This window comes from Ailuropoda melanoleuca, chromosome 7 (assembly GCF_002007445.2).
Source record: "Ailuropoda melanoleuca isolate Jingjing chromosome 7, ASM200744v2, whole genome shotgun sequence".
NCBI classification, from domain to species: Eukaryota; Metazoa; Chordata; class Mammalia; order Carnivora; family Ursidae; genus Ailuropoda; species Ailuropoda melanoleuca.
In genome coordinates, this window is record NC_048224.1 from 45,713,673 (window position 1) to 45,733,581 (window position 19,909).

At 47.9% G+C, this 19,909-nt stretch overlaps 1 protein-coding gene across 2 annotated transcripts in view; it reads right to left on the reverse strand.

Moving 5' to 3' along the window:
* The window catches only part of BRINP1 (BMP/retinoic acid inducible neural specific 1), a 187,206-nt gene that overhangs the window by 20,667 nt on the left and 146,630 nt on the right, over window positions 1-19,909 (reverse strand). For both annotated transcript variants that reach the window (XM_034664397.1, XM_034664395.1), the window contains 2 exons: window positions 12,031-12,267; window positions 7,578-7,800 (listed from right to left, as the gene is read on the reverse strand). In XM_034664397.1, the coding sequence (XP_034520288.1) occupies window positions 7,578-7,800; window positions 12,031-12,267 (460 nt within the window). The remainder of the gene's footprint in view (window positions 1-7,577; window positions 7,801-12,030; window positions 12,268-19,909) is intronic.

Genomic DNA, 19,909 nt, shown 5'->3' on the forward strand with positions numbered 1-19,909 from the left:
TTGTTTCTTTTTTCTCTTTTTCTTCAATAGGGTACATTTCACAAAGTCACATATGTAGCAAGAGATACTTTCAGGATCCGGATCCAGGTCAGCCGAAGACAATCTCCATCTAGAGTTTCCATCTGACCATACAGCTTGGACTGTCACAGTCTGAGAGCCTCAGTTTCGATCCTGGTGTATTCACAAATTCCCTGAGTAACCTTAGACAAGTCACTTCACCACCCCGGGGTTTCTTCACGTACGAATGAAGAAGACAATCTAACCATACACAGTATATGTGGAAAAATCCTTAAATTATTTACGTGGTCACGGGACACAATTGTAAAATATTATGTCGCCATGCCTTTGGGACCCCATTCCAAGTAGAAAATAATTTATTTGTCCATTCAGTGAACAAAGTTTTTTGACGAGCTACTGTGTGCCGATTACCATGCTAGGAAGTTAGGGTGTTAAAGTGGTCAAGAACGTGGGTACAGGGGCGCCTGGGTGGCTCAGTCGTTAGGCATCTGCCTTCAGCTCAGGGCGTGATCCTGGTGTTCTGGGATCGAGCCCCGCATCAGGCTCCTCCGCTATGAGCCTGCTTCTTCCTCTCCCACTCCCCCTGCTTGTATTCCCTCTCTTGCTGGCTGTCTCTCTCTCTCTGTCAAATAAATAAATAAAATCTTAAAAAAAAAAAAAAAAAAAAAAATTTAAAAAAAAAAAAAAAAAGAACATGGGTACAGACACATCAGCCCAGAGCTGATGGTCTCATAAGACAGACAGGCATGGATAAACAGATAGGCAAAGGTATTATAGTAAACTGAGGTTGGGGGCTTTATCTGGGAAGTCGGGATGTTAGGAAAGCATATCAAACAGGTCCCGACACCCTTTCAGTGCAAGGAACACAGCCTTTGGAGCTGAGATCTGAAAGACAACGCAAAAGCTATTGCAGTAGAGGAAAAGGAGAGAACATTCCAGGTAGAGAGAAGAGCCTGTGTGAAGCCCTGCAGAGTGGGAAAAAGCATGTGCATTTAGTGAAATGAGAGATCAGGGGGGTTGCAGCCATGACAGCCAAGGAGAGGCATGCAGCAGAGAGGGAGGAGGTAGACAGGGGCCAGATCGTGGCAGACCTCTAGGTCAGCTTAAGATTTTGCTCTTCCTCCTAAGAGCAGTGATTAGTTACCGAAGGCTTTAAGCAGGGATGCAGCAACACGGAATTTGCTTCTTAAGTAATAATTCTGACTGCCTCATGGAACGTAGATTGGAAAGTGGGTACAACAGACTCTGGGAGACACATTTAAAAGGCCATTGTAGGGGCGCCTGGGTGGCTCAGTCAGCTAAGCGTCTGCCTTCAGCTCAGGTCATGATCCCAGAGTCCTCAGTTTGGGCCCTGCATCAGCTCCATGCTCAGTGGGGAACCTACTTCTCCTTCTCCCTCTGCTGCTCCCCCTGCTTGTGCTTTCTCTCTCTCTCTCCCACTGTCAAATAAATAAATAAAATCTTTAAAAAAAAAAGGCCATTGTAATTTGGGCCACTCATTAAAACTAAGATTTAATTACTGACCTTATATTCATATTTCGGAGCTCAACTGTGATTCTCTCAATCTCTCTGAGTGATATTTCTCCTACAGTTGGGCAAGACCTCAACGTAATGGAGTCCGGTTGTTTTCAAATTCTTTAAGGAAAAAGGATCCCCTTATTTTCCCAAGTGAGTTCTAATTCAGACTTCCCATAAAGAAAATGGATAAAAAGCTGCTCTGGGGAAAGCTGAGGTGTCATTGTTCACTACCCAGCCTGCACCTGCCCCCCCCAAGGCACACGTTCTGCACCCGGTGTCCCCTGGAACGCCCGCTAGAGACCCGCTATGGATTTAATGTGGCCCACGCAGGACAGAGCCGTGATCTGAACTCAGGTCCACTGGTTCAAAGCTGTGTCCTTTTCAAAAGCACACCCTGCCACTAAATAATGATGTTTTGAAGACAAAGGCCCTGTTGCTTGTTTCTTTAGGTGCCTTCCAGAGTCTAGTGTTGGGCTGGGAGGTTAGGTGGTCACTCAACGTTTACAGAATTGCACAGAAGCCTGCTGAATTTGGCACTGGCCACACTGATTCTCTGCTGCTTTATTCTCTCCCTTGCCCCTTACCTCCTTTCTTTCCTACCTTCCCCCATTTTCCCCCTTTCTCCCTCCCTCCCTCCATCCATCTGTCCTCAGTCCCTTCTTTGCAAGGAGAGTGGGGTGATTTCCATCACCATGCAGTTTGTGGTCTAAGCAGGTGATTTGAATGCCCTGGACCATCATCCTCGGAAACAGGAGGAAGAGCTTAAAGGTTATAGGAAAGGACTGCCAACGTTTGAATCCTGCCTCTTGCCTGCAGTGTGATTTCCAGCAAGTCAATTAACATCTCTGTGCCTTAACTTCCCTACTCATAGAATGGGATGATTTACTGCTGCCAGATAAGGACATCTGCCTGGGCTCCAGAGTTGATGATTCAGGATTCCACAGCTGGGGCCATGTCCCAAATCTCAGCACACTATACTCCAGCCTATAAAATTCTAATCCCGATCCATCACTACCCCTATGACCTTAGTGAACTAAGCCCGCCTTTGGCATCATCATGCACTCAAACCACGATGCCCTAACCAAGCACGGCTACCTCTCTCTGCCGCTGCACACTGCTCAGAGCCTGCCCTCAGCCCTTGACCAGCAAGCCCACCAAAAGGACCGCGAGACAATTCCAGTCCTGCCGCTTACCTGCCCTGTGACCTTGAGCAAGTTAATTACATCTCTGCCTCCTCGGTTCCCTCATCTGTAAGTCAAATCCAATGGCATCAACCTTGAAGAGACAGTATGAGGAGTAGATGAGATATATCTCTATATATCTATCTATATCTCCATCATTACCAACACTTAGACTTACTGAGTATTACCACGGGCTAAGTAACTCACATGCAAAATATAAGTGCCTGGTAAAAATAACAGTAAGGAAAATAGCTGACATGTATTGAGTGTTTCCATGTGCCAGGCGCTGTTCTAAGCATTTTATGTGGGATAAAGCATCTAATCTTCAAAACAGCCTCAGGAGGTTGGCCCTATTGTGAGCCCCATTTTCCACATGAGAAAGGTGAGGCCCAAGCTGGTGCTAACTTCCCCAGGGTTACAGGATAAGCCGCTGACCAACCTGGGCTTTGAACCCAGGCAGTCGGACTCTGGAACCTTTACACTTACCAGCTTCCCTGTTTGTTATAATAGCTGCTCAGTGAGAAGCTCTTGTGCTGTATAATGAATCTCATTTGCCCTACGGATAAGATGGGCACCTCCAGCTCCGTTTACACTCAATGTATCTGTAACCCCTAATCTCCAAAAAAGATTCCCTCTGCCCCAGAGACCCACACCGCCCAATAGTCACTCCCTTGGCTGAATCCGGGCTGGACTTGGGCCCATAGAATATGGTGGAGGGGACTCTGTCTCACATCCAGAGCCGAAACAGAAGATGTCGTACAGCTTCCTTGTGGTCTGAAGGTGCTGTCGTGCTGCCAGAAGCCCGGGCCACATGGACAGGGCACGTGTAGGCAGTCTGCCCGGCAGCCTCAGCTGAGCTCCCAGCCGAGAGCCAGCAGCCGGCCAGCCGTGGGCGTGAGTCATCTTGGACGTCCAGCCCAGTCCAGCCCTCGGAGGAGCCCAGCCCCGGCCAACTTGAGAGACCCCCAGCTGTGCCCCCTTCAACCTATGGAATCACGAGAGTTGATAATAAAGTTTTGTTTTGAGCCCCTGAGTCTTGGGGTGAGTTCCTTGGCAGCAAATCAAAAGCAGAATGCCCCTTTCGCCTTCCAGCCCAGTGTTAAGGTTCCAGGATGCCTTAAAACTAAGCCCCAATTATCTAGACTTGACCTACCACTTAATTTTATAGGCAAACACCTCTTTGAAGTAACAGTTTAATAATTAACATTTATTGACCTTGGGTATATTATTAAGCTCTCTGTGCCTCAATTCCTTTACCTGTAAAATAGAAATAGTAAGATAGTGAAAGCACCTAGTTCCTAAGGTTGCAGTGAGGAGGAAATGAGCTAATTCATATAAGGTGCTTAGAACAGTGCCTGGCCTTTAGAATATAAATATGAAGAGAGAACACCCTCTTTCTCTCCCCCTGGCCCCTCTCTTAACGGAATCAGGCATGTTATGGGTTTTTTAAATTTTTTTCAATCTTAGTCCTCATACTTAATCCGAAGGCAAGTGTTATTAACCCATGTTGCCGGGGAGGTGCAGGGACTTACAGAGAGCCTCGTGGCTGGTGAACGATGGAGCCAGGATGTGGACCCAGTACGTGTGGGTTAAAGCCCCGTGCTCCTTCCCTCTCCCGCCCCTGCCTGGACACCACCACCCCTCCACGACACATGTAAAAATCCCTGTGACACAGGGGAGCGATGGCATCTGGTGGACTCCTCTCCCCTGGAGCCCAGTTCACAGACAAATTACAGCAGACCAATGGCCTCATTTGCAAATTCCAGCTCGCTCAGCTCAGGTGGCCCCAGGTCCCCTGTGTTAGCACCTTTGTCTGACACTGCTCAGTGGCGGGGAGGTGCCCTGCCTGCTGGTGTGAGAAACACTCATTAAAGGCTCCGATTCGGATGTCAGGAAGCAGCTCACAGCCAGCCAGGAGGTTCAGCTCTCCTGGGAAGGCTTCAGAGGAATCCACGCGGAGCCGAGTTTCCGTGCCCGGCACCCCCCAGTACCCAGCATTCAATACTTGTTAAATGAACATAATTGACTGACTTGCCAAGGTGGAATTCTAGACATCCTCTCCAGGTGAGTAGAGGAGGGATGCTGTGATTAGGGCAAGTTTTCTCATCTCAGGAGGAGAGAAGGCAACACTGTGAGTTCTTTGTTTGAAGGTGCTGGTGGCAGCGGGACATTTCTAGCCCGACAGCTTGCACGGGAAGAGATATGGACATCCGCACTCAGCATAGGGAAGTGATTTGCGGAAGGTCACACAGCTTGCTAATGGGAAGGCATGATCTCTGTCTAGTCCCCAATTCTGTTTGGTGTTCTTCCCATCCCTGTGCTTCCCTCTCTGAGGAGAGAAAGCGACTTTGAAGAGGTAATTAAGTTAAAATTAGGTCACTGAGGTGAGCCCCAACCCAGTTGGACTGGTGTCCTTATAAGAAGAGATCGGGACACAGAGATGCACAAAGGGAATGCCACGTGAGGACACAGGGAGAAGGCGACCATGTACACCACAGAGAGGGGACTGAGAAGAAACCAACTCTGCTGACACATCAGTCTCAGACTACCAGCCTCCAGAACTGTGAGAACATACATTTCTGGGGTCTAAACCACTCAGTCTGTGGTACTTGGCTACGGCAGCCCAGCCAAGCTAATTATATATATATATATATATATAATTTGTTATATATATAATAATATGTTATATATATTATATTATTATATATATATGGAGCTTTTCGTGATTGCTAACAGAACCCCCCCCCAAAAGACACGGTTCACAGCACTGTTTACTGTGCTCATTTCCGAACCCCCTACTGTGCCCGAGGCAGGACCGGTGACAGAAGCCTAGATGGAATCTCCTTTAGGCACTCGCTCATGGTGGCAAGTTTGGGCACCGGCACAGATGACAAGGAAGCCACTTTGTGACTGGACCGCTGTCCTGCAACAAGTGAGGGCAGAACAAATTCTCTTTGGTTCATCAGCTAGGTGCAAAGCAATAGGTTCAGAGTTAGAAGGAATGGGAAAAACAGAGATGAGCACAGGCAAGTGTGTAAGGAGGAGACTTCATAGTGGAGAAATAGGGAAGATAGGCAGGGGGCTTTAATATAATGTGGACTTAAGGAGTCTTCTGTATTGGCTAGTGCAATCAGGAAAGACTTCATGGAGGAAGTGGCATTTGATCCGAGTCAGAAAAAATAAGAGGAAGACGAGCGGGTGCACGGAGGTGGTCGGGATGAGGGAGATGCTTAGGCGAGCGCAGTGGTCTTTAATCTCTGAGTGCCTGTACAGCAGGCTGATGGAGAACACAGTATGTAGAGCCATAGAGCTGGGGGATCTGCTCCCCCTTTTTTTGGAGAAGGATAGTTCTTTGTTGTGGGACTGCCCCTTGCAGTAGCACCCCCACATCCATTATCATACTCCAAAATGTCTTCAGACATTTCTAACTGTTCCCCGGAGACACAGTCATCTCCCGCGGAGAGTGGCTGGTGCACTCTTGTTCTGCAGTTCCGGGACCTCTAAGCTTGTTTGATCTGCACAATGGGCGAGCAATCACGTACATAAACACGTGGCTGGCAGCGAATCTGTTAAGTAAATGTGACTTAGCCTTATTATTCTATTTATTTTTTTTTCTAAAGATTTTATTTATTTATTTGACAGAGAGAGAGACAGACAGTGAGAGAGGGCACACGAGCAGGGGGAGTGGGAGAGGAAGAAGCAGGCTCATAGCAGAGGAGCCTGATGTGGGGCTCGATCCCATAACGCCGGGATCACGCCCTGAGCCGAAGGCAGATGCTTAACCCCTGTGCCACCCAAGCGCCCCATCTTCTATTTATTTTTTTAAAGATGGATTTATTTGAGAAAGAGAGCGAGCATGGAAAGGGGCAGAGGGAGAGACTCCTGCTGAGGGCAGAGCCCAGCTCAGGACTTCATCTCAGAAGCCGGGAGATCAGGACCTGAGCAGAAACTCGAGAGTGAGACGCTGAACTGACTGAGCCACCCGGATGCCCCTTAGCCTTCCTAAAATCTTTTACAGAGTGGATCTCTTCTCCTTGAATAAAGCTGAACGCAAACCGCCCACGTATGACATGAGTAGAGGCCCAGCTGCACTGGCTGAACTCAGTGTGCGCAGCCCCCAAGCCCGCCCTCGTGGGACCATTAGAGGGACCCTACAGAAAGGCCCAGACACAGCTCATCCATGCCCTGGGAGAATGGAGTCTGAGAGACCTGGATTTTAATCCTGGCTCCCTCCTTAGGGGTTCCAGGGAGAGTAAATAAATGCAAAGGTCTGTGAAGACCTAGGAGCTTCAGTCCCATCTGCCCCGAGGGAGGCAAGTGAGGCGTGCAGACATTTACGGAGGCTCCCACTCTCAGGTGAGAACCTTGCACTCCCGTGACGACTCAGCCAGGTCTGTGCCTTGTTTGGTTCGCTGACTCCAGGCCCTGATCAAAGACCCTGCAAAAGTAGCTGAGGGATGAGTTAACCCAGTTTCTTCACCATGAAAGACAGGGATGCTAAAAATCTGCTTTGTCGAGTAAAATTAAGTAGATAATACGTTGTAAGCAACCAGAATAATGTCACATGGCAATCAGGGCTATTGTCGGCTCCCTTCCACAGTCCGACGGATCAGACCAGACGGAATGCAGAGGCTGAAAGGTCAGGGCATATTCAGGAAACAGTGAGAAATCCAAGCACAGCCAGCACAGTAGCAGAGAAGCGAGAGGATCCAGAAAACAGCGGGTCTGGACCGCACAAGGCCTGGCACGCCACCAACAAGGGCATCGTCGGCCGGGCATCCCCCGGGGCAACACGTGAAGGAAGCTAGAAGCTAGCACCGGGTCTGGGCTGCAGCGGCGGCTGGTGGGGGCCGCACTTACCTCTCCCGGGGCAGCTGGTGGTTGGGGTTGTGCCGGCAGCGCACACTGAGGCCGAAAAGCTTGCGGGCCGTGCGCTGGATCTTCTGTCTCTGGGCCTCGGTGGCGCTCTGCAGAAGCTTGTACCGGTTCTGCAGGTCCCAGTCGTTGCCCCAGTGCTGATGGATGCTCCCGATGGTCAGGAAGTGGTTGCTGGGGAGACGCTTCATGAAGGATTTAAACTCATCTGGCAGGAGACAAAGGGCAGAGAGAAGGGCTGAGCGCCGCAGCCCCCATCCGAGCTTGCCTCGCACGCGTCGCCCCACCGACCAAGCCAGCAGGCTTGCAGATACAACTTCCTCCTTCGAGGCCCACGAACGCTGCCCCGGCCTGCTCTGCTCTGACCACGCCATGCAAGGGCCACCGCACTTTGAGGGACGGTCCGTTTCCTTTGCTGCCGCAGGAGTGAAATGTGCAGCCCGCGTCCCCACGGGAAACCGGGCTTCCCAAACTGAGTGCCAGCTTGATAATGATAGTCACATCCCAGGTGTGCTTCTACGTGATATTTTCCTGGAATCAATTAAACCACTTTTTTAAAATCCAATTCTGCATTAGAAAACCTCCATCACATGCCTTCAATAGAATGGGAGCTATAAAAATAAAGCTGGACTCATTGAACATAATTAAAATAAAATAAAGTTTAAAAAAATAAAGCTGGAAACGCAGATACAATGTAAACTGTATTAACAGATCCTGGACCGATACCGTTGCCAGGTAAATGCTCAAACCCTTGCTCCTGCTCTCACGGAGGCATCCGGGAAGGTCATGAATGATAGACAGGTGCTAAAGGTGTATTAGCACCAACTCGAAAGTTCTCTTTGGTGTCATCTGCAGGGCTGAGGGGGAGAGGAGGTGGGTCAGCCTCTCCACAGTGCGATCCAGTCCCACTGGAGGTTGTGTACCCTTTCACGTAATGTCCCATTTCGGGGACACCCACACTGAAGAGACGAGGGCAAATCTTGGGTCCCCGGGGCGAAGTTTTCTGTCTCAGGGTGTGGTTCTGTGTTTCAGAGTTTCAGTATTTGCTACTATTTGACACGGCCTTAGAGATTCTCTAGGCCAGTTTTCTGGTTCTGCCTAGAGGGAAACTGAGGCCTAGAGTGGGGAAATAATTTTCTGAAGGTAGAACAGCCTGGGAGCGACAAGAGGCAGGACTCAAATCTGAGCTGTTATTTTTTTTAAATATAATATTAATATAATATAATATAATATAATATAATAATATAATATTCCCCACTATTGGGAAAAGAATTAAGAGTTTGATCATATTGTAAGAAAAAAAAAACCCAACTAAAAACGTACAAGGAAATTTCAGGTCCATTAGGCATTCATTTTATTTTTAAAATGCCTACATAGCTTTCAATCAGCACCACACTCAGTCTGAAACACCTAACCCATATAAGTGATTTCACAGCAAACCTATGAGGTGGGTACTTTCAGTGCCTCCTTTTATAGAAACTAGGACACAGAGAAGTCAGTTAACTTCCCAAGGTCACACAGCCAGTAAATGGCAGAATTAGAACTCTAGCCAGGCTCTGAATCTTATTCTCTTACTCAACATTATACACTTACTCTGAACACATAAGGAGGACCAGTATATTGGGATAAAAATAAGTAAAAGGTGCTGAAAACAGGATTCTTGGACTCCCACGAAACTTCCAGCACGTCATTATTGACAGTCGGACATGCAGGAGACTGAACCACATCTCGGTCCCTGAGCAGCTGTACGACCATCATGCTTTCAATACCTCAGTTTCCCCATATGTCAAACAGGCATCCTGGTACCCCGTGCAAATCTTGAGAGAGTGACATCGGACTGCATCTGCCTAAATAGTTCTCAATGTATAGGAAGTGCTCAGGGGATGTGTGACAGCGTAGGATTGGAAGGATATCAGACGACCGTGCTGACTGATTCATTCGGGGAGCTGGCTGGAGGCAGGGGGCTGGCCCTAGTGACTCTGTGCTCTTTGGCTGCCCACCCTGCCCCGGGGAAGATATGCCTCCTGTGCAAGGCTCTGTGGACCTGGAAGGACGCAACAGTCGTTTCAGTGAACCTGAATCTGGGTCAGATAGGGATATACAATTTAAAAGTTAAAATGATTTCATTTTCTTGACTCAAAGTACAAATGGTTCCCTCCCAATAAAGGAGATGTAGACAGCCCCATTTGGCTGTGTAAACTGAGTTGGTTCTATTTGACTACCAGCACTCCGACGGTGAAGGAATCACTGGCTTTCCCCTTTTGGCGGGTCATTAATCCCTCCAAAGTGCCTGGTTGGCTGGGGCATTAAGGCCATTGCCTGAAATGAAAAGGAGGAAAATACACATGCACAAGCCACATATACATGTGGAGATGGGTGGATTCGTCTTAATGGGTAAAACCATTCCAAATGGACAAATACAGGCTATCTGGAGCGAGTGTGTGCTCTTGTGGGGGAGAAAGTGCCACGGATATCGTTTCCGTGGCCTATTAGCTACTCTGCAGCATCTCAGCTGTGTCTCCTTACCCATCCACCCACTCACTGAATGTGGTTTCTCCTCCTTGGGAATAGGATTAGATGCTAAAAATCCTTACTGCTCATGCACGCAGCCGGCGTTCCCCTCTGCTTTTTAGCAATCTGTGGAATCTCTCTGCAAAAGCATTTTATCAAATGCTTCTTTTGTTTGAGGCCAAATAATGGTTGTAACACATTTCCATCATGAGCCTCTCTTCTCTGAATCCCTGGGATTTTAAATGAACTGATGGGTGCAGGTTCATAGGGCAGCCCCAGATCCACGTGAGCTGCGGGAGAGCGGAATCGCTCCTGCATCGTGGGCTCCGCAAGCTGGCTGGGGGCTCAGAGTTCATGGAAACCAGCGGTTTTCAAACACAGCTCAGTACGGCTCAGCTTTCACCTGGGGTGCACAGCGGCTCCAAGGTATGATTTTGTTCGATCAAAGGCTTTCTCGGCTAAACATTTAAATAAATTCAAATATGAAAACCACAAACGTGTCCTCTCATTTATCAGATGAGGGAACTGAGGCCTAGGGGGTAAAGAAGAATTAATAAAGTTCCAGAAGCTGCTACAGGCACTGGATTTGGAATCAGGGATTCCATTACCAACCCTGTCGTTTGCTAACGACATGACCCCGGGGAAGACACTGGGTCTTGGCACCCTCGGTCCTCTAGGATACAGGAACATCACTACTCGCTGTAATGTGGTTGTTGTGATAAATTTAAGGAATATTAAGTTGTTGCTGTTTTTTTTAAACAGTAATGCTCTCTGCATATGTCCATTTATTTAGCAGATAGCTGAGGTATTAAATGCCAAGTATTTACTTGGCATCACTTCTTGGAAGGCTCAAGGCTTCACAAGCTTTTCATGTCCGACGCTGAGCACACAGTCTTTTTTTCCCAACCTCCCAAGGTGTTCTAGCTCAGCGAATGGTACCAGCGTCCATCAAATTGTCGAACAAACATACCTAAAAAAGCTCTTGAATCTCAATACCCGTCTCTTCAATTCGCATAGCCAATGTAACACCAAGGTCTAAATATCTCGGCATCTCTGCCCCTTCCCCATTTTTCCCACCTCTACCATCATGCTAACCACGTCACTGTCCTCTCCCTCCTGGGCACCTTGGGATGGCCTCCCACTGGCTGACATGCGATCACCCACTGATTTCTGCGTCACAGATGCTCTTCTCCAACTCGCCTTTCCTGCCCCGCCCAACCCGCCTGGACGCGGCAACCTCCCCCTCCACAGATTTGCTCCTTCTTCGCACACCTGATTAAAATATCACAATTATTTGTATGGTTCTATGATTCATGTCTGGCTTTCACAATCGCTAGAAGCTCCATGGAGGCCGAGCTCCCACTTTGCCCCTCACCCACTTTATGGCCCTGGGGAGACTGACTTTCCTCCCCCGAAATTCATAACCACAAATTTTCTTAACCACAAAAAGCAGGAGATAGCTAAGTACCTGAAAAGTCACTTGGGCTTTGACAAGCTGTGAATTCTTTGGATGTCCACATCCGTATCCATATCGATCTATACGTACATGTATGAAAACCTACACGCATATACCTGTTTACACAGGCACGTGTGTTATTTATTTAGACACACACACATAGACTCAGGAATCAATACAGATAATTTTGACTTTCCATTCCCCAGAGGCCTCTCTGTGTTATGTGGCATTACTCAGTCTTCTGCGTGCAGTACAGGCAATACATCTTAGGACCACAAACTCGATTATGTGATTCATTACTCCATTTGATGGAGACTGAGTACCTCCCCCATGACATCTAAGACCTGGCTCTGGTCCCTCCCAAGTGAAAGAGTTGGGGTCACTGACTATTCCCTCATGGTGGGTCCTAATTCCAGTTAGACAGTTTCCTCTTCTAGACTTGGCTCTAGACAGTACTAGCAGGTTCTCTACCTGAATTCTCCAGGTCCTTATAAGCTTCGGCCCAAGCCTTGGCCATGTTGGCCAGCGTGTACTCCATGATCTGGATGTCGGTGATGGGGCAGTTGCACTGTGGGAACTCCTCGGCACACTGACATCTACACTGGCTGTTCTGACACACGTACTCCCCCTCACCGTTGCACATGATGTAGCTCAAGGCCGACTGGACAAACTTCTCTTGCAGATACTGAGGGAAGATGATCTGAAGACCTGTTTGAGAACAGCAAGAAGGGAAAAAAGAAAGGTTAAAGAAGGTGTTTCATTAACAGTTTTGAAAGGTGATGCGTGGAAATCTAAAGCTGCTAGCTTTCTCCCCGGGTATTGTAACCAAAATATTTCTGGGCCTGCCTGGATCCAGACAGGGCCCCGTTGGCGAGGCCTCCAGTTGCAATGCTCCTACTTAAACTCCTCCAAGTCATGACCTTGGCCACCCCGGAAAGGCATACTTTATTCCATAACATTAGGACTGAGGCCAGAGCCGGATCTGGCCTGCACCTTTTCCATTTGGGGAGAAAACCCTTATCGAAAGCACAAGATTATTGTTAACTTTTTCTTATTTCCTTCATTTCTTTCGTGTTCCTTTCTTCAAATATTTATGAACTCTATTTATGAAGCACAGGTCCTGAGCTAGGCACTAGGTCTATAGAGATGAAAAAGACATGATCCTTGCCCTTGGGGAGTTTACAGTATAGTCAGCAGGGATAGACACGGACACACGTCATCATAACATTGCTTTATAGACCTGCAGCACAGATGGCCAGATATGAGGCGACAGGACAGCAGAAGGCTGCGAATAACACTGCTCGGATAGCCGGGAAGCCTTTCTAGGGGAGACGGCATTTGCGCTGGTTAAAAGGTAAATAAGAGACCATATCATGTGAAGAGAACAGGAAGCACATTCTAAGGAGAGGAACAACAAGAATAAAGATGCGTACGTCTGGGAGTTGCTGGTGAATGAAATGGATTTGGATGGGTGGGGGTGCAGGGCTGCAGGGGAACAGGTTTCAGAGGGGAGCAGGTGCCAAAGGGTGCAGGGTTTTATCATATGCTAAGGAATTTGGACTTCATCCTGTGGATTACCGGGACACTTTGGTAAATTACAAGGATAAGAGTAACATAAGGACAGTGGTATAATTTAATAAGACCAGTGCACCATAAAAATAATATCAGTGCAGGATGACATTAGAGAGGGTTATTTTTCCTTTCTTCTTTGCTCTAAATATGAAGAGGCCAAGGCCCCTGGAGGGGAAGCAACGAGCCCGCGGCTCCAGGACAAACACTCTGGACCACACCTCGTAATCTTTTCCCTACACCTGCCTAATCAAAGCCTCAATCCCTGAGAGCCGAGGATGCAGAAGGATTTCTCTGGGCACGTGCACTACTCACGTACCCCTGGGATACGAGCATAGCAGGCTATGGCCCAGGGTGTCCAACTAGAAGGACAACTCCGGCCTAAATTAATTCACGAAAGCACGTTCACCTAAGACATTTCTCTCTACCTCATTTGGGGCTCCGGACAGTTTTAGCCACCAATGCATATGCAGGTAATGGCTTAACGACCCACTGTGTGAAAAATAACTGTGTTCCCTGGATTACATTTTTTTCCCATTCATGCTTCAGGGACACCCCTCATCCTACTCATCAGGGGTTTGCCGAATAAGCTTGGCATTTCTCTCCTTCTACTCCACAGTTGTGTTTGTACATCCCCTCCCCACTTTCAAAATTATTTTAAAAAAATGAAGCACCATCATTTCAACCTGTCTTCATCCGGCAGTTAAAAAAGACTGTGTTCAGAAGGGCATTGAGGGAAAGAAGATGGCCTCCAGCTCCTCTTACAGCAGGGTCCCAGGAGGTAGTTAAAAGCTGGGCATTGCTAGTCAGGCCCCTCTCCTTACCCCCTTCACATCTCAGGCAAGTCCCTCACACTGTCTAAGCCTCTCCTTTTTCTTTCGTAAAGTGGAGATGCTTTTAGTACCTACATCAGAAGGTTGTTGAGAGGGCTAAGAGAAGGAATCCCTGAAAATTGTCCAGAACAGTTCTTGGCACATGGCAAGCAAATAGTAAATGTTACCCATTCCTAGTTTAAAAAAAAAAAAAAAAAAGATGTATTTATTTATTTATTTATTTGAGAGAGAAAGAGAGAGCAGGGGGAGGGAGAGAGAGAATCCTCAAGCAGAATGTCTGTTCAACGCAGAGCCCGACGTGGGGCTCGATCCCACAACCCTGAGGTCATGACCTGAGCTGAATTCAAGAGTTGGACAGTTAGCTGACTGTGCCACCCAGGCACCCCAATTCGTTCCTATTTTTGATGATGATGATGATGATGAAATCACTCCTGAGATTGACGCTTTTTACAGCATCAACAGAATCTTCAGGATAAATGAACAATAGCTGTGGGTATTTAATCAGAAGAAAATACTCAGCAGGCAGTCTTGAGCTATTTGCAGAGACTTCACAGGATCTAGAATTTAGAATTCTCTGCCTGTTGAGTGGCATGGTGGTGGGGGGTTCGGCTGCTCAGGAAGGGGGGTCTGTCTCAGTCCACATGGAAGGTGTTGTAACGGACAGAACAAGCTGCAGGGCTTGGGCACTGTGGGCTGCAAGGCTGGGGGTGAGCTCACACCAATGGGCAAGGGGTCCACAGGAAGCTGAGTGATGGCTGGGGAGGGCTTACCGTAAGTACCAGAGGGTGATACAGACACCAAAAGTAGATTCCCTTCTCAGCTCAGTCTCCAATTCTTTCAGACTATGCATTATTGAGTCATTTCATCTGTATCACAGTTTTTGCTTCCAAAGCAAAATTTATTTTTAGCTGATCCCAATCCCCTATAGGCATCTGAGTCTATGGATTGGGGTTAAGTTTCTGTTGGAACTCTATAGACTATACTCTCAGTCCTATTTTTCTAGCTTGCTCATCATTTTCTTTCTCCCTTTTGTAGGGGATAAAATATTCTATTCTTGGTCTCAGCCCAAAAGGAATTTGGGGAGAGCATTTTTAGAAAATTGCGTCAAATCATTTCTCCGTTTGGCAAGGATACAAAAGGCAGTATTACCTTCCCCATTGAATGCCACTGAACACAGATGAAGTTTGGGGTTGGGGGGTTTCTGGGAGCAGCTGAAACACAAAACTGATTGCTCTTTAAAAATGGAAACTCAGATCATGCCGAGCTGTCTCTAAGGCAGAATCTCCTGGGCAATTTTGAAAGAGAATAATGAAGACGTAGCAATTAAAAAGCACTTTTCTGCAAAATGTCATTACTGTTTAAAGTTACATAACCATTTCTACGGCAGCGGAGGGTCACCGAGCAGTCACGGCCGGAGCCGTCTCCCGATGACCTGTGTCCAACAAAGAGGCCCATTGCTGACCTCCACGTCGGCGCCTGAGTCCTGCTCAGCCTTCAATGGGAGTCATAAATAACTTGGAGGGGGATTTGGCCTGTGGAGCCACTGTTTGAAAGATATACAGCTGCTGGCTGGGGTGGAATATTCTGGCCCCACAGTTTCCCAAAGACACACACAGAGCAGGGGCAGGGTGGGGGAGGAGGGAGAGAGAGAGAGAGAGGCCACCATTATTGCGAGCATATAAATGTTGCCTCAAAAGACCCAGGAAGGCAATAGCTGAGAGTTTCATTTGAACACCAAATCACTCGTGCTGAACATATGGGATAGCTCCCCCTAATCTCATTATACTTAAAAAAAAAAAAATCTTGTTATACTTTAAATTGGAATGTTCCACTGTTCTGCGAAGTGAGTGGGCAATGTAGATGTGGGAACATGCACGTCATCTTCGTTCTCTTCTCCTGGTTTTTGCCCCTGTCTCCCTTAGTCTTCTTCCCACCTCACCTTCAACACAGACATCTCACAATCCTTTTTTGTATTTTACATACAGTCTTTGTGTGTGGAGAAATGATTTCTCCTTTCTGTCACACGGGAGGATGTCTCTATCCCCTTGCTTCCTCACTCCTTCTTCCTAATATTCTATTCTTTCTTTTTTTTTTTGAAACACACCAGGCATCCTGCCCTTCTCCTTTCTCTCCCTCTCGTGGGTCTTGTTCTCCCCATGGTCTCTGCACGTGTCCCTCCCAGTGCTAAGAATATTCTTTCTCCAGATCTCTGCATGGCTCCCTTGTCCTGCAACCCAGACCTTCCCAGATCACCCAAATTAAAATGCTTCTTTTATTTTCATCATAGGATTAGCTACTGACAGAGGTGATCTTATTAATTTGCTTCCATATTTTTCTTTTCATCTCCCCCATTAGAGAGTGTGCTTCAGGGGGACAGGGGCCCTGTCTGTTCGCCTCAGACCCTCCCTCAGAGTATAAATTAAGGCCAAGCCCGGTAGAGGCTCCAGACACTCATTTGTTGGATTTCCATTCAATCGCTATTCTCCTTTTCACCCCAACTGGAAAAAAAAGAAAAGAAAAGGAAAAAAAGAAAAGAAAAAAAAAAAAAAAAAAAAAAAGTTGTCCCTAACCACTCTGAGGACGTTGGAACTGGCCCAAAGCTGGCCTGAAGCCCCACAACCAAATCAGGCCAAATCCAGGAACTGTGACGGGGTTTGGGAACACTTGAGGGCCCTTCCAGCTCTGGGGCGGGAAAGAGCAGGGACTGAGACAAACCCCTGCCTCAGTGTTCCCATGGCAGCCCTGGCGCACAGCGGCCTCTGCGGACGTCTGAGCCTCTCTGAAATCCAGGTTACTTGCCTGTGAAGTTCAAATCCAGGGGCTGCTGTGAGGAACAGGTGAGCAGGAAAGGCATCATCAGCACTCAGCAAGAACTTGGCTGCTATGCACAGAATGTTTTGTCCCCCCAGGTTCCTGTGTTGAGGCCCGAGTCCCCAGAGTACTGGTCTTAGGAGGGGGGGGCCTTGGCAGGTGATTTGGTTTTCATCAGGTCACAAAGGTGGTCCTCCATGATAGGACTAACGGACACAGAAGAGTAAGAGACAGGAAAGGTCTCTCTCCCCCTTCTCCCTCTGGGAGCACACACAAAGGGAAGGCCATGTGTGCACGCAACGAGGACGTGGCTGTCTACAAGCCAGGAGCATGCCTTTACCAGACACCGAATTTGCCAGCGTCGTGATCACAGCCTTCCAGCCTCCCGGACTGTAGAAATGGAGGTCTCCCATTTAAACCACGCAGTCTGTGGTATTTGGGATAGCAGCCCAAGCAGACGAAGACAAGGGCATAATAAGTAAGTGTCCCATAAACGTTAGGCTCCCCACGTATGCCGCATCAGAAATCATCCATCCCCTGAACCAGACTTGAGTCCTTCTTGGACACATCCTCCGGAGCAGGCCCGTTCGGGCCGGTAGGAAACCTGCCAGACCGCACTGTCTCTTCATAGTACTCTAGGAATTATTCTAGGGCTCTCTTATTTATCATCCCATTGTTTCTACTTCAGGGAATCTTCCTCCTTCTCTTTTATCTTTGCTTTTCTTCTTTCCTTCCCAGTCCTTCCGTGTGCCAGGCACTCTGCCATGGACACCGGGGTGAACAAGGCAGGCAGTCCCAGTCCCTGCCCTCACAGACCTCAGGGCTTACTGGAAGAGGGGCACAAACCAGCTGCTTGGACGCAGGGAAACCAGTGGTCTACCAGGAGCACGAGGCTGCTCGGGGAGCACGGAGGAAGAACACCCAACCCAGACTGGAGGAGGGGCAGTCACAGACGCGCTCCTGGAGGAAGTGGCATTTGGGCTGAGACCTAATGGATTCACAGGAATTAGGGGATGAGAGGTCCGGCAGGAGAGCAGTTTAGAAAGCGGGGACAGCATGTGCCAAGGACCCAGGCGATAGAGCTCCTTCCAGCTAAGGACCAATCTGACCATCACCTTCCCTTCTGATTAAGGTTCACCATTTTTTTTGTTCGTGTGTTTGCTTCCAGGTTCCCTAGAAAAGAGATGAAAGCATTCTGGTGCCTCAGAGACAATCAAGACTACGAAGGGAAGAATGGCAGCGCAGAGATCTGCCAGCTCATTAGAGGAACAGCACTGCTTATGGCAACAGAGGTCAAGGCTCCTTGTCCCTTACAGACGAAGAGTACAGCTGGGATTCAGAGGAAGGAACAAGGGCTCACTGCATTGTTGAGTTTCAACCACTGGGGAGCACTAGAGTGACAGAAGAACTTTCAGGGGACCCCTACATGGAATTCCTTGATGCCTTCAGGGACGCAGTACTGTTGTCCAAAGCAGGCACCTGGTCCAGGTGACTGGGCTTAGTGAGCTAGGGAGAGGGGGACCCAATCAACCAAGCGGAAGGTGCCTTTAAGATCTGGGGGGTCCAGTCAAACTTTCAGCTCTGACCCTGATCCTGCTCTTTTGCTGTTAGGAACTCTTAGCCCCTTTCTCTTCTTTCAACAAGGAGTACATGGGGGTTTGCTGGAGGGGATGCTTCTACCTTCTAAGGACCCAGAGGGGGTCCTTGGAGATTCAAAACTAAAGCGTAAAATCCAAGTACAAGAGACAAAGGCCTGCACCGATGGTTAAAATATCAAAAGCATCATTGCCTCTGGAACATAGTAAGTGTTTGATAAATACATTTTAAATATTGAATAGGGGCACCTGGGTGGCTCAGTCAGTTAAGCATCTGACTTTTGGTTTCAGCTCAGGTCATGATCTCAGGCTTGTGAGATCGAGCCCGGCGATGGGCTCCGCACTCAGTGGGGAGTCTGCTTCTCTCCTTTTCTCTCCCTCTAGCTGTCCACCCCACTTGCCCTGTCTTTCTAAAATATATAAAAACTTAAAAATAAATAAATACTGAGGGGTGCCTCGGTGGCTCAGTCGGTTAAGTATCTGCCTTCAGCTCAGGTCATGATCCCGGGGTCCTGGGATCAAGCCCCACATTGGGCTCCCTGCTCAGTGGGGAGTCTGCTTCTCCACCTCCCTCTTCCGTTGCCCCAACCCCCCCACCAACTCGTGCTCTCTCTTTCTCTCTCTCTCTCAGATGAATAAATAAAAACTTAAAAAATAAATAAATAAATACTGAATCAGCCAGTGACATATTACGAAGATGAAAGGAAATAAACCGGAAGACAATAATTATGGAAGACTTCGTGATGTGTGTGGGACGTGGGTAGATCCTGAAACGTGGTTTTAGTAGATAGAGAGGAGACACAGCGTTCCCTGCAGAGGGCACACCTTGAGCAAAGATGGGTCAGTGTCTGAATGCCCAGGATCAATCAAAGTCTCATTCAAGGCAAGAACCATGTTATCTTTCTGTTTGGTTTGTTTGTTTGTTTTTTGGATGAACTTTGTTTTATTTTATTCTATATCACAATTACCTAAAATAGTAGTAGTTTCGATGGATGTCCTCTTTTTCCGACCTATTTCCTGGCCTATTAAATGCACAATTTCTTTTAGGGCTAAGAGAAAGAGGGGGAAATACAGATTCTATTTTGGCTGAGTGGAAATATTGTACTACCCTGTTCTTGCATCAGAATGTGGCCCCCTGCAGATACTTCGGAGCCCCATAGGAGTCCCAGCTGTTGCCTTGTACCTGCTAAGTTCTGCTTGTCAAATTCTGTCCATTTCTGAAAAGCACGAGGTGGGGAGAACAACAAGGACTAAACCTTTTGCAGAAAGTCAGCCTGATCCCCTTCCTTGTGAAAGCCCAGGGATCTCAGACTGGCAGATAAAGGACTTTATGGCTCCAACAGCCATTCTGAACTCCAGTGTAATGAAGGCACGCAGGTCAATTACCCATCTGTTTGTGTTTCTATTGCTGTGAATTACAGTATCCATCGCTGACAGCTCATTGGAGTGGAATGAAAATAAGACGATAATTCACCGGGTGAAACCGTGCAGAAAGGGCGAAAAGGCTATGATCTCATTCAGAAGTTCAGCCCTGTCTCCGTG